Consider the following 13,787-nt stretch of genomic DNA (forward strand, 5'->3'; position numbering starts at 1 on the left):
TCCCCCCTCCCACTCGGGACGTTTATGTCACTTTAATCTCCTTACAGCGGCTGCTGTGCATTTGTTTGAAATAATCAAGGAAATATGGTCAGAAATTGTCAGCTTTCAGATCTAATTTACCTGACGGCCCCTGCGCGAGCCGGCGCAGCCCCGGGAGCGAGTGTGCGTGAGCGGGTGGGGGAGCTGGGTGGGCTCAGAGGACACTGGGATCTTCAGCCCCGGCTTCGGCCCCCTCCTGCGGGCAGTGCTGCCCCGGCCCTGTGGGCACCTCCCTGGGCTTTGACCCCTTCTGGAACAGACCCCCCCCACCCCCACCCACCTGCTGCCTCTTCCTCACACTGTAACCAGCTTTAGGGTTTAGGGAATATAGGATTAGGGAGGTGATTGTAATTCCTTATTCCAGATGGCTGACAACTGCTCAAGCCCTCTACCAGGGCCACCGTTTTAAAAATACTCCTAAATTAGTCCCCTCATGTCCTCGTCATGGTCGCCATCGCTGGCCTCAGCAAGGGGATTGTGGAGACGGGCTGCAGGGAGGGCAGGTGGCGTGCCACCCAGTGTTCCTCTGCCACCTGCTGCCCGCACCGCCGCCTCTCCTGGGCTGGGCCTGCTGTCCGGGGCCTCTCTAGTCCAGGCTTTCCTTCTCATCCCCAGAGAGCGCCTGCCCTGTCTCCCCATCAGCACACATTGGAAGATCTCAGGGTCTCAGTCCCTGCAAGAGAAAGTTCCCCTCTTTCTGCCACACGCGTGCTACCCATTTCCGGTGGGTCAGCCAGGCCACGAAGCCAGCCTCCACTTTGCTTCCTCTGGAGAGCAGGGGAGCCTGGCTTCCAGGCCTCGCACCCCGCAGGTGCTGGTTCGGAGCCATTTGGGGTCCTTGCCCACTGGGCCATGTGTGGCTCAAATCCTCCGCAGCAGGGGGCCTTTGTGGTATTTGGGGCCCAAGGGGCCTGGTACAATCTCCAAGGCTGCGGAAAGCTCTGCTTTGAAACAGAAATGTGTAGCATTGGATTTGCTGGGCGGGAGAGGGCTCCGACTGGGAACTGGGCCCCTGGATCTGTCTAGTCCTCGCGAGTGAGTGGCCTGGGCTTTTGCCAAGTTTCTCAGCCTCTTGGACCTCAGTCCCCTTCCAGGTCTAAAGTTCCATGCACCTAGGACAGCCTCCACCCTGATAGCTGTCCCTTGTCCCAAGGTGCGTGGGACCTAAGTGCAGGCTCTGCCCTCCTTAGCTCCGTGTCCAGCCAGAGCCACTTGCCACACCCCTGCCATGCCCCACACACAGGTTCTAGAAACAGCAGGTCAGGATGATCAGCTGGTTGCCTGTTTGCCCACTTTAGACGTACCCATGAGAAGGCCCCTGTCCCCACCTGCCCTCCTTGGTGCCACCCAGACACCCTCTGCCTTGCCCTCTGTCAACCCTTCCTCTGACCCTGAAGGCGCCTTCCCCTGCCCCCTTCTGCTCCAGTGAGGCTTTGGCGCTGGGTGACTCAGTCTGCCTCCTCCAGCAGCGAGGGAGTGTGAGCTCCTGGCGTTCCTTCCAGCCTGAGCAGAGCGGCTGGAGGCTCGGGAAGCGTCACCTGCCCCCTCCTGAGCTCTCTCTGTCTCGACCCTCCACTCTGCCCTCACCACGACTCACTCATCTTGGAGGCAGGGGGAGATGGAGCCCCAGGGGGCTCTGCCCAGGAAAGAGGGGGAGAAAAGCTGCTGGCTTTCCTTCACGTCCTACATGCCAGAGCCCAGGCAGCACTGAGGTCTGTGGGGCCCTGCACCCCCTGATTGGCTGTGCCCACAGGGGCCTCAGTGAGAGGCAGTGGCAGAGCCAGGCAGTACGGGGTTCAGCTGGGACAGAGTGCATGCCCTTGATACCCGCCAGCTGCCAGGACCTAGATCCCGGGAGACAGGACGTTAGAGAGAGTCTCTGGCCCAGCCCAGCATCTCACCTCCAGGCAGGGCTCACAGAGGCTCCTGCTGGCCTGTGCGGCTGGGACGTGGAGGAACCAGCAAAGGCGTCCACGTCAGGAAACTATGGGGCTGCTCGCCCCGGGCCAGGGGCTCGTTTCTGAGCTGTAGGCTGGTCCAGGGCAGGCACCAAGGTGGAGGGAGGCCTGCTGCGGAAATAGGATCCCAGGGCACCCCTAGGCAGGTTGGTCCACTGAGACACAGAGGGAGATGGAGAAGCCTGGGAGGAGAGCCCCTTTGTTCAGGGGATGGTGGAGAGGCCTCCCCGGGGACTCTTGGTGTCTTCTTTGTCCTGGGGGGAAGAGCCTGCATTGGGGATGTTCTGTTGAAAGGTCACTTTTTGGGGCTAACGCTGTGTGGTGGAGTGAGAGCTTTGCTTCTTCAGTGGCTCCCCTTGGAGAGGAAGGACAGGGGTGAGCATCGGACAGGCAGGGGTCCTCCCTCAATGTGGCCGACAATAGCGGAGGCCCAGGGCTTCTGGGAGAGGGAATAAGAAGCAGCATGGGGGACGGGGGTCCGGGCCAGTCCAGCAGGGCCTTGGTATCTGTCACTTGGTTGGCATGGGTTTGTCACCACCCTGAGATCACACATTCTGTGTGACCATCAGGGGTTCCTGCTGTCCCTCCTTCCTTGGCCCCCAAGCCTCTGAGACGGCCTAGGTCCAGGGGAGCCCCGCCCTCTTCCTGGGGCCCCTCCCTGGCTGCTGGGGATGGGCACCTGGTTCGTCTTGACCGTCTCTGCCATCCCTGGCAGGCAGGTGTCTGAGCCCCTGGGATGGAACTTGAGGGAGAAGAGGCAAGGCTGAGGGTAACAGGCCTAGCCCTGCCCATCCCAGGCAGCTCTGGCCCAGACCGGCCTGCCAGGCCAGCTCCCTGCAAACCTTGGGGAAAGAGGACTTCCCCGCTGGGGACCCACCTGGCCCAGCAAGCTGGCCACTTTCTCCCTTTGTTGGAGGTGAGTGGGGGGGTCATGTGCTAGGCTGGCTGGCCCCCGAGTCCTTACCCATGCTTAATAGGGGCCAGGAGAGTTCCCATAGTGCCCTGGCCACAGGAGCCGGAGGCAGGGGTAGGGGTACCTGCCCAACTGGGAGAGGAGCCCAGAGTGGCTGGGGTCCAGCCCCAGGAATCATTAACTGCAGGGTTTCCTAATGCCCACAGTGTCAGGGGACCTGGCACCTCCCCCAGCCAGGTCCGTGCGGAGTTGGCCGGATATGACTGAGGCACTGGGCTCCCGGAAGTGCCTGAGGCTGAGCTGGGCACTGGCCTCACCCCTCTTGAAGCCTCCCCACCCAGGCCTGTTCCCTGCCCATGCCAGACCACCCCACCTGCTCGCACTGTGCCCACCCTGCCACCCCAGGACCCCCATTCTTTCCCACCAGCCTTGCCTCGGGGTTTCTGGCCCCTTAGGCCTCAGGACTCCCTGGCTCAACCCTGGCCCCGTCCTCTGTCCCCACTGGCTTCACAGTCACATTTTGCTGCCAGCGCAGGGCACTGAAAAACTGCTGGCACTGCCAAAAACCCTGTGTGCGCTACGACTCCCCAAACATCCCTTTATTTTTATTGTTCTGTTAATTACTGTTTAAACTTTAATAAGTCACTTCGTCAGGAGGGGGGACCTGCCGTGAGCTTTTCTGTGCAAACACGGGCCAGGAGTGACTCGGGTGTAATATAACCCTTTATGTGATGTGGGAATGTTTAGATTGTAACAGAAACTTGTTATTTTAATGACGGTTGGGGGGGGGTATCTGAGCACAGAAAAAAAGGAGGGGTGGGTGTTCCCCTTGCATCCCCACGGAGGGCTTGGGGCAGCCAGGGCTGCTCCCCTGCTGCCACAACAGAGGGCCCAGGGACCCATGGGGACCTTCTTGGGCTGCCCACTGGTCAGCTCCAGATTGGGCCTGGATGGCTGGGGCAGGTGAGGCCCAGGAAGAAGTTGGGCTTTGCAGGGATGGGAGCAGGAGGCCTAGGGCAGCTCTCAGATCCCCGGGCAGAGGTGGGCAGGGCCACGCGAGGCCGAACTCCAGGTCTGCAGTGCCCTGCAGTTACCAGGCAGGAAGCAGTGCTCCTGGCTCGGAGGAGGGGACTCTGCCCACAGTCACCGTGGAGCATCAGGGAGGCTCTGTGTGCTCTGCAGCCCCAGCCAGACATGCGCCCACATCATCCCCTCAGCAACGCTGTGTTACAGTTGGGGACCCGAGCCCAGGGCAGGGAAGACGCTAAAGTGATGAGCTTTCCAAGGGGCCAGGTCTCTGGAGTCGATTTGTCTTATGTGGAAGTTGCCAAAGCCCAGGTTCCCCACGGTGGCCTCAGAGGGCTGGACGCCCTCCCGCAGCAGCGGTGCCGGGGAAGGCTCAGACCCCACGCTGGATTCAGGACTGTCCACGTCGGCTGGTGGGGGCTTGGGCAGGGCATCCCTCAAGTTCCTCTTTGCCTTCATCAGGAGAGGGAGCAGGCAGGTGAGGCAGGGTCACCCTGAGACCTGGAGGCACTGGCCCTCCTCTTAGAAGGTCTTCCCATCTCCGGGGAAGTCAGGGGCTCATGCCCAGGTAGGGGCGATGGTGGCCAACGCCCTGACTCTGTAGGAAGAGGCACTTCTGCACCAGAGCTGCTTCTAGTGCAGGGGCACCTGGGGAGGGCATCTTGCCCCAGCATCTGTGGGGCCCCTGCAGGCACCTCAGGATACCTTAGGGCCTGTTTCCCTGCTTTGTCACCATTCAGTCCATCTGTCAGTCTGTCTGTCTGCATAGCTGAGCTTCTGCTCTGATCCAGGCACTGCGGTGGCAGGGATGACAGAGGCCTGCACTTGCCCTCAAGGGCTAGCCCTGGTTGGGGTTAGTACAGGCCATCCAGGGAGGGCAAGGAGGGCAAGACCCAGGGCGTCTGGCCTCAGCCCGAGGCATGGATGGTTCTGTTGAGCCAAGAAGGAGACCCTTACTCTCTGGGCTCTCCTGCCCACGGAGGGTCCACACGGAAGCCATCCTGCCCTTGCCCCACCTCCTGCTGGCAGGGCCAGAGGTTCAGGGACCGGGTTCCCTAGAGCTGGAGTTGGGAGCCCCCCAGATGGTGGCAGCAGCATGGGCCACGAATCGCTGAGGTTTTCCTTTTCCAAGCAGCGCGTTTCCCTAAATTGTCTTTGACTGCGTGCATGGGTAATGAAAGTTTATGCCCTTGTTAGAAGGACAGGCGGCCAGTTCCAGTTAGAACTGGGGCTGTCTCCCTGCCAGCCCCCTCAGCCCCCCTCCCCAGCAGGAGAGAGGCAGCGTGAGCACAAGAGTGCAAGAGAGTGTGGGTGCGTGCACGCGCGTGTGTGTGCACGCACGCAACCTCCCCCTCCCTGGCGGATAAGAAGGCTGTTAGGCGAAGGGAGAGGGGACGAAAAAAAATTTCCATATTTGTGTAAGTTGCTTTAAAAGCATTTTATCATGTCATAAAAAAGGGAAAGTACTCTCAGAAATTGATCCTCTCCGCCAGCCCATTGGACAGAAGGACGTTGGGATGTTAATGGCCATCCTGCTCCAGGGTGGCTTATTAAAAAATTTATACATAAATGCTTAAAATTGCATAAATTATTTAAAAAAACCAACAAAGTAAGCAATTTGAATTCCCTCTTTTCCTCCCCTTCACTCGGTCCCCCTTTTCCAGCCCCTCCGCGGGGCCCTCCCGGTCCCCAGGCTCCCGCCCCCCTCGGAGCTTTTCCCCTCTTTTCTCCACTCGCCACTGCACCCCAGCGCCGTCCGCCGTGCCTTCCTCTGGGGCTTCCCTGCCTCACCCACAAATTAATGGAACCGCCAGTCCACCTCCAAACACTCACAGGCACACGCGCTAATAAAAACACCACTAATAATGCCCCAAATCGCGAAATTAAATATTAAGGCCAAAGGAGGCGGACGTGGAACGGAGCCGCTGCCACCGTCGCCGAAGTTGGAGCTGATGAGTGTGTCTCTCACAGGCGTGGAATGTCACCCACACATCCTGGAGACTGGAGTGGGGAGTTTTATGATGGTTTTTCATTGATTTGTTTCCCCAGCGCAGCTGCCGACCTCTATTGAGGGACAAACATAATCAGCACTGACGCAAATTAGATGGTTATTCGTTTTGAAAATTGACAGAAAAACAATAAAAAAGATGAAATGCTCCCAAATCAATAGATATAATGAAATTCAAATAATCCGAGAGATGAGGTCTCCATGGCAACTGATAATGTGGAAAAGAAAACAATTTAATAAAGGACAGACACACTTTGAAAACAGATTGGGCCCGGGGAGGGGGGCGGGCCGGCGGGCGGAGGGCTGCAGCACGGGCTGGCGAGTGAAGGATCACTGTCCGTCCCAAGGACACCTGCCATAATTAAGCGAGGCTTTCGGCCCCAGAAAGTGCAGATTCAGGTTTTAATACACAAAATTATTTCAGGAGCAGTGAATCGGAAAGTCGTTTGTAATGACCTTCCTGAGAGGCCCGGGCGCGGGGCATGTTGGAGGCTGGGCGGCCGGGCGGCTGAGTTATGGCATATTTGTGTTTTTATAGTGCGGAGGGGAGGGGGTGGGGGGGGAGGGGGGAGAAGGTTAAACAGTATTTACAGCTCAGTTGTTTTCAGAGAGGAAAGAGAAATAGAGTTCATGGGGAGATGCGGCGGGCGGGTGAGCCGGGGAGGCCTCTCGGGCAAGCAGGGAAAGGAGGTGGCCTGGGCAGGTCCCCCACCTCGGGCTGCCTTGCCCACGTCCATCTCTGGGACCTAGAGGAGATGCCAGGAGCCGCCTCCCCCACTCTGGTCTCTGGCATGGCACAGCTTGTGGGGCTGTCTAGGTCTGGGGCCTCTCCAGGGCAGTCCAGGCTGTGTGGACACCCAGCCAGCCACACCTGCCCCCGTGAAAAGGCAGGGTGTTTCTGCCATCGTCCTAGCCTCGCACCCTCCAGTGCACTGCATGGCATTTGGCCACCCATTTAGATGATGCTGCCTTTCCTGAGCCCAGTGCCGCATCTGGGGTGTGCCAGCCTCGGCATAGCGAGTGAGGACCCGAGGTGACATCATGCCCCGCTGGGGTGGCCCGCAGCTTACAGCCTTCTGCCTCCTTTTTCAGGCTCCACCCCCCTGCCAAGTGCCCACCTGGGGCTGGGAAAGAGAAAAGCTTGGGCACTTTGGGTTTGGCAGAGGTGGGGGCCACAGAGAGGGGAGGGGACCAATCAGACCCCCTCCACTGCCCTCCAGAGACACTTGCCCGGAGCAGGGCAGCTCAGGCACTGAGAGTCAGCCCGGCCCTGGGGGTCCTAGGCTCACCCGAAGCCCCTTCCCTCAGATCTGTCTTCCCCTCATGGCTGCAGGAGCCATGTTTGTGTTCTGTTACCACGACCACACGCAGCACTCTCAGATTCTACATGTGCACGTGTGAATATAACGGGATTGTACAAACACGGGCGTCCGAGTGTGGTGCGCGCACACAGGCATGCATGCGGTCTGTGCGCGTTTGCTCAGTGTGTGTGTTTTAAATCTCCCCTGGGTGGTAACTCTCTTTTTTCTCCCCTTCCTGTTTGGCTGTGACCTGGGGGAGATTGATAGCCAGACTGTGCAGTGGATGCTAACAGTTCCCCTGATTTATAGAGTTACTTACGCTAAGTGAGGCCACTTAGACGCGTCTGGATAGTAAACCTTTTAACTGGACTAAAAAAATCATAATAAATAAATAAACAAAGTGGGGCAAGCTAGGGCCCAGTGGCCAAGCACGCCCCCCACCCAAGTTGGAGCTGTTGAGGGCCAGGGGACCTGGCTGAACCCCTAGGGCCTTGGCTGAACCCCTGGGGAGCAACAACCATTCCTCCCACAGAACTTGGAGGCCCTTCTGTTTGGAGCTGGGGGTAGAATTGGGTCCAAGAGGGAAGGACTCCCGTCTCGGAGGGGACGGGTCCTGGCTGGGGGAGGGGTCACAGCTGAAGGATGGGGAAGGAACCGTTCAGGCGGAAATGGGCTGTGAGGTAGAGAAGGGAGGAGGGGTAGGTGCCTGGGCCCTTCCTGGCCCTTGCTGGCCTCCAGACCTGCCACTCCTGTGGCACCTCTGATGCCCACTACAGAGATGGCTCTTGTACTGGCTTTGAAGTGTTCATTCCCAAGTCTGAACTGAGCATCCGCGGTGCAGGAACCAGGGCTGCCGGTGTGCCCACATCGTAGCCTGAGGAGTCAGCCCAGGGTCTGGTCTGTACACGGTGTTCAGAGAGAGGCTGTTGAAAGGACACCAGCACAGCACCCCAAAACTGGGGCTTGTGGCCTGTGAGCTGCAAATTCGGAAGCGCCGGCAGCCGCCCGCCCCTGACTCCAGGATGCCTAGGTGGTAGGCTGTGGGGGACACAGGTGGGGATGAAGATTATGACCTTGGGCATCTGAGCCTGGTGGGAGTTGGGCTTCAGCACTGACTGTGGGCAGCTACCAGCCTCGCCGCCTCTGCTTCCTTATGTGGGAATGGACAGGACAGCCGACCATGTGGGGATCCTGGGGGCATCACCAAGGTGGCACTGTAAGGCGCCCAGCACAGACGAGGTGCTCAGAGGATGCCAGCTGCTCTATGGCCCCAGACACCATGGCCCAGGGCAGCTACCAGAGTGGCCCCCGAGCTGCCTGGCAGTGGGAAGGCAGGGCCCCAGTCCACCCCCACCCCAGGGGACTGGTTCCTGGCCCCTGCCTCCCCACCTCCTGATATACAGCGGGCATTAGGACGCCCAAAGGGGATACTGCATCCTTAGGAAGAAATATGTCCTCATTTTTCTTAAACACCGCTTCCACTGAGTGAAATGTTTAGAAGGGACGCGCAGGGAGAACTTTATTTCCTACCAGGGAGTTCAGAGCCACCAAGCGGAGCCCATAAAGCACCCGGAGCCTGGGAGCTGACAGGCAGCCCGGCCCCAAAACACATTACTCACGGCTGGGGAGGGGCTGCCAGGCCTGCCCAGCCCCCTGGGACAGACCCCCCCCCCCTCCCACCAACCGTCGAGGCAGGACAAGCAACTCTGAGACCCGGGGCCATGGGCAGTGGGCACTGCAGCCTCTCCTCCCCTTGAACCCAGGATGCCTGCGGGAGGGGGCCTGGCCCTGACCAGGTGAGCAGGCTACCTCCAGAGAGCAGTGAGATCAGGAGACCGGGGATGCGGTGCAGCTACAGGAACGCCCCTCTCACCCAGAGCTGGCAGGAGCCCTGGCCTGCCCCAGCCTATGGAGGGGGTGATGAGATTCATGCCATAACGGGGCCTTCTCCCGAGGCCCTCCCTTCATTCGATTTCTGAAGCCGGCTGATTTGAATATTTATAAATATCAGTAAATTATTTATTGTAGCAATCTGCTGCACCATTTTACCCATCGCAGTTAACACTTTAAGGGGCTCCGTGTTATGGGAACAGGAAGTGAGGGTGAGGAGGGGACGGGGCAGGGGAAGGAGTGCCCGCAGAGAGGCCTGGGATTTCCTAGGGCCGGCTCAGGAACCCTAATGGGGATGGGGCCGAGTCCCAGCCTCCGGGAGCTCCTGGCCAGGGTGAGCTTGGGCTCTGGAGTGTCTACAGCCTCCTCCTCTATGAAATGGGACAATGACAGTGCCGGCTCCGCTGGGCCGTTACAAGTCATCCCTTAGTGCCCGGAAAGGTGGACGGTCCAGTCCATGCCCCTTTTCCCCAACCCTGTGCAGGGTCTGCTCAGCTCAGAGACCTGCTGGGGGACTGTTGCTCGTGGCTCCCTGAGAGGGAAGGTCCCGAACCTAGGAATCCGAGGAGGGGCTGAGAGGCCAGCCCGCCCCTGCCCCAGACCTCCAGCCTCTTCTCTGTCCCCTGCCTCTTCCAGGCCAGGTAAGGTTTCTCAGCCTTGGAATCTCAAGCTCACGTGTGGCACCACATCTGCCTGGTGGCCCTCCCGGGGCTCAGCTGCTTTTTCCCAGGTTCATCCCTGCTAGGCCCTGTGCTTGGCACAGACAGGTGCCCTCTCTCACCTAACAGCCTGGCCGCCTTTCTACAGGGAAAAGTCTTGCCCAGGGCCAGAGCTAGCGCAGGGCAGAGCTCCACCGTGAGCTCACAACTCCCTGACCCCAGAGGCTAGGCCATACCCTGGTGCTGCGCCAGAGCCCCTGGGGCCAGAGGCTGGAGGCCAAGAGCACTGCCACCAGCAGAGTGGGCTCTGGCTGTGTGTGGGTCCCAGGCCCCGGCCCAGCCCACCTCGGCGGCCCCTCCCCTCACCTCTCCCGTCTCCGGGGAAGCAGAGCAGGAGTCCCCTCGCCTTCCCACCCTCTGGCCCAAGCCTGCCTCCTGGGCAGTATTGTTCCCAGAGGAAGTGTCCAGTGTAAATAGAGCAGCGGGCAGGCTGGTGGCGGGAAGGAGATGAAAGGGGCAGTGACAGGGCCGGGGACGGATGGCTTCCTTCCATTGAGGCCTGGCCACGGCGTTTATATTTTAGGGAAGAAAGTCAGAGGAATGTTTACATGGACAGGAGTCTGGGGTCAGACCACAGCGGGGTGGGGGGCGGATCGTCTATGGATCCCAGGGCCCTGGGCCGGAAGACGGCGGGCAGCTTAGACTCAGCTCCAACGCACCCCCGTTCCCACCGCCCAGCCTCACACGCGCTCGCACTTACAAACCTAAGCCCTACCTCTGCCTCCTGCCCCTGTGTCCCCGGCCCACACGCCTCCCACCTCCACCCCTGGGACCGGCAGGAGAGGGAGAGGGAGGGCAGCATCTGGAAGGCAGGTGGGCTGGGGCAGCGCAGCTGCTGGAGGGCAGGTGCCGGGGGAGTCGGCAGGAGCAAAGGGGCCTGGGGCTGGGGGCGGGTCCTGGGTACACAGCTGCACCGCAGCTGGTGGGGGCCCGGGCAGGGACTGAGCCAGGCACACAGCTGAGATGGGGAGAAGGTGGGCTGGGCTGGGTGGGCCAAAGTGCGGGGAGGCTCCAGGATGGGTGGGGGCCCGGGGAGGGGGCGTCACCGGCAGCAAGTGCGGCCCTGGGAGCTTCTGCTTCCCTCTTCCTTAGGATAAATATTTATAGATTCATTTGCCGTCTGCCATCCACACTTGGCTGCTTACCTCCTGGTAAAAATAGTGCAGGCTGCCCCACTCCCCTCTTCCCTTCCCCATCCAGGGCAGGGGATGAGGGGACCAGGTGAGGCCCGCTTCCCTGGAGGCCTGTTGGAGGAAACCCGGCGTCACAGAACCTGCTGGGCAGCTCCGAGGTCGAGTGGGACCCTGTGAAGAGGAGGCGCCGTCTCAGAACTTCCAGAGGGGCCCCGCATCGTGCTTGGGGTCTTGGGTGTGGGCGGCACAGACTTGGAGATGTGGACGAACCTGGGTAGAGTGGGCATCAGCTTGGGCAAGTGTCTAAGGCCCTGAAGCCAGGGTCACAGGACTGGAAGGTCTGGGAGTAGGCTGAGAAGACCCTTCTCTGGCAGTGGGTCTGGCTGGGCTAGAATCACCCTGTCTCGTCTGGGCCAAGTGAGCCATCCGTACTGGCCACTGGCTACAAGGGAAGGATCTGGCTGGGACGGCCAGGCACTGTGTCTATCAGGGGACAGTTATCTGTGCGTGTGAGTCAAGTCCACCTCAGGGATTCGGCCCTTGCGTGGACCCAGGTATTGCCATTCCCGCCTGAGTAGGCCTCTCATCGGGTTTCCAGGCGTGTGGAAAGTTGGCAGGGGGTGATCATTAGAGTGAAGCCCCTTCTGACCATGGAGCCGGGGGCCCTGCCCTCAGCCTTCCCACCTATATGGAGACTCTGACACGCCCATTCCTCCCGTGACGGCCATGGAGAGGCACATTTTGTTTTGTACACAGTGAGTGTGAGCCGAGCCCCTGCTGCTGTGGCCACTGCCCTGTCCCCAAGCCCCACGACAGGGTCTGGCCCACAGAAGGAGCTCATTAAATGGATGGACAGACAGTTCCACGTGGCTGCACTGTGTGTGCACACGTCTGTGTGTGCATGTGTGTGTCCACCCTCGCCAGCCTTTGTGGCAGGTCCCAGGCTGTGTGGTGGGTGGGCTTGCCGTATGCCCCCCAGGACCCTCGGTGCCCTATCAGGGACAGAGTTTGGGCTATGCGGCCGCGAGGGAGGTCGCTGGCTCTCAAGTCGCCTCGTGAGGGCTTCCTTCCGGCTGTGTGTGTCAGGCTGTCACGTTCGGGGATTAGGCGCTGTGACCGGCGCTTCGGGGCGTTCCGTGAGGGATCTAAGCAATCCCACCCTGCGCCAGCTGGAGCTCCTAGGGGCTGGGAAGTGGGCTGGCCAGGCCTTCCAGGGCTGCAGAGGCTGGCCGAGGCTGGGGAGCAAGGTCCTAGGACAGGGACAAGTGGCCCTAGGAAGGGCCATGAGGAACTCCGCTTGGACGGCTCTGACTGAGGCTTGGGGAAGGGAGTGGCAACAGGAAATGGACAGAGAGGCCAAGAGGGGGCTGGCAAGGGCTGGGGAAGAACCTGAGGCCGGGAGGAGACTGAGGAACACGGAGGCCTTTGGGAGGGTCTTGAGTGGCTGAGAGAAAAGGAGATCTCTGCTCTCTGCTGAGCAGGGTTGGAGTCTGGTGGGGCCCAGGGATCCGGCCTGGCAGAGGAGCCGCCAGGGGCTGACGTGCTCAGGTGGGAGGGTGCCAGCCAAGTGCTGCTGGGACAGTGAGGCAAGAGGCTGGCACAAGCTGGTCCCTGGCTCTCTGTGACTCCTCCCCGGGAACGTGTGGCGAGGCAGGACGCTCCCAAGTGGAACCAGCCGCCAGCAATGCCATGCTGTCCCTTGACAGCCTGACTGCATAGCCGGCTCCTTAACCTCCCTGGGCCTCAGTTTCCTTGTGTGTCAAAGGGCACACCCCCTCCCAGGGCCCAGCAAACCTAGGAAGTGCCTCCAGGACTTGGGCACCCCTTGTAGTTGAAGAGTCATTCATTCATTTGTTCATTTACAGACTAGTTCTTGAACTACCTACTCTGTGCCAGGCACGCTGCCAGGCTCAGAAAGTAGAGTGATTCTCAAGCATGGCCAAGGAGCTCATAGACTAGTGGGGGAGACAGACACGTGCCAGGCAGTCTCAGGGCAGTTTGATGGAACTGGGGTCGATGGGGGAGGCCTACAGCTTGGGGGATGCAGGGCTGTTCGGGAGGGTGGGTTGTGCTTGGCCTTGCACGCCTCTGACCTCCGTGCCCTCCTCCATCCCTGCAGCTGAGGGCACCCGGTGCACGGACCCGCCTGCAGGCAAGCCCGCCATGGCGCCCAAGCGCAAGGGCGGCCTGAAGCTGAACGCCATCTGCGCCAAGCTGAGTCGCCAGGTGGTGGTGGAGAAGCGAGCTGACGCCGGCTTCCACGCGGAGGGCAGCCCATCGCGGCCCCGGGACCAAGAGCGCAGTGGCCCTGAGTCTGGGGCAGCCCGGGCCCCCCGCAGCGAGGAAGACAAGAGACGGGCAGTGATCGAGAAGTGGGTGAACGGGGAGTACAGCGAGGAGCCGGCACCCACACCTGTGTTGGGGCGGATTGCCCGTGAGGGCCTGGAGCTGCCTCCCGAGGGTGTCTACATGGTGCAGCCCCAGGGGTGCAGCGATGAGGAAGACCACGCGGAGGAGCCCCCCAAGGACGGCGGTGCCCTGGAGGAGAAGGATTCAGACGGGGCAGCCTCCAAGGAGGACAGCGGCCCCAGCACCAAGCAGGCTTCAGGTGGGTGCCTGGCCTTCGAAGGGAGGCTGAAGGCCAGGACAGGGAGGCCAGTGGGGAAGGGGCAGTGTGTCTGGGGAGCACACCCGACTCCTCACTCCTGCTCTAAATACCGGCGCCTCATCCCACCCAGGGAGGACTTCTGGAGTGGGAGAGACTAGGACGGGGAGGGGTACCCCAGGTGAGAAGGGAAGG

The 13,787-nt window shown here is 60.6% G+C and overlaps 1 protein-coding gene across 2 annotated transcripts in view; it reads left to right on the plus strand.

Annotated features, from left to right (window-relative positions):
* The window catches only part of CASZ1 (castor zinc finger 1), a 57,499-nt gene that overhangs the window by 15,839 nt on the left and 27,873 nt on the right, over window positions 1-13,787 (plus strand). For both annotated transcript variants that reach the window (XM_054439821.2, XM_054439831.2), the window contains exon 3: window positions 13,107-13,595. In XM_054439821.2, the coding sequence (XP_054295796.1) occupies window positions 13,107-13,595 (489 nt within the window). The remainder of the gene's footprint in view (window positions 1-13,106; window positions 13,596-13,787) is intronic.

Source organism: Pongo pygmaeus, chromosome 1 (assembly GCF_028885625.2).
Source record: "Pongo pygmaeus isolate AG05252 chromosome 1, NHGRI_mPonPyg2-v2.0_pri, whole genome shotgun sequence".
NCBI lineage: Eukaryota > Metazoa > Chordata > Mammalia > Primates > Hominidae > Pongo > Pongo pygmaeus.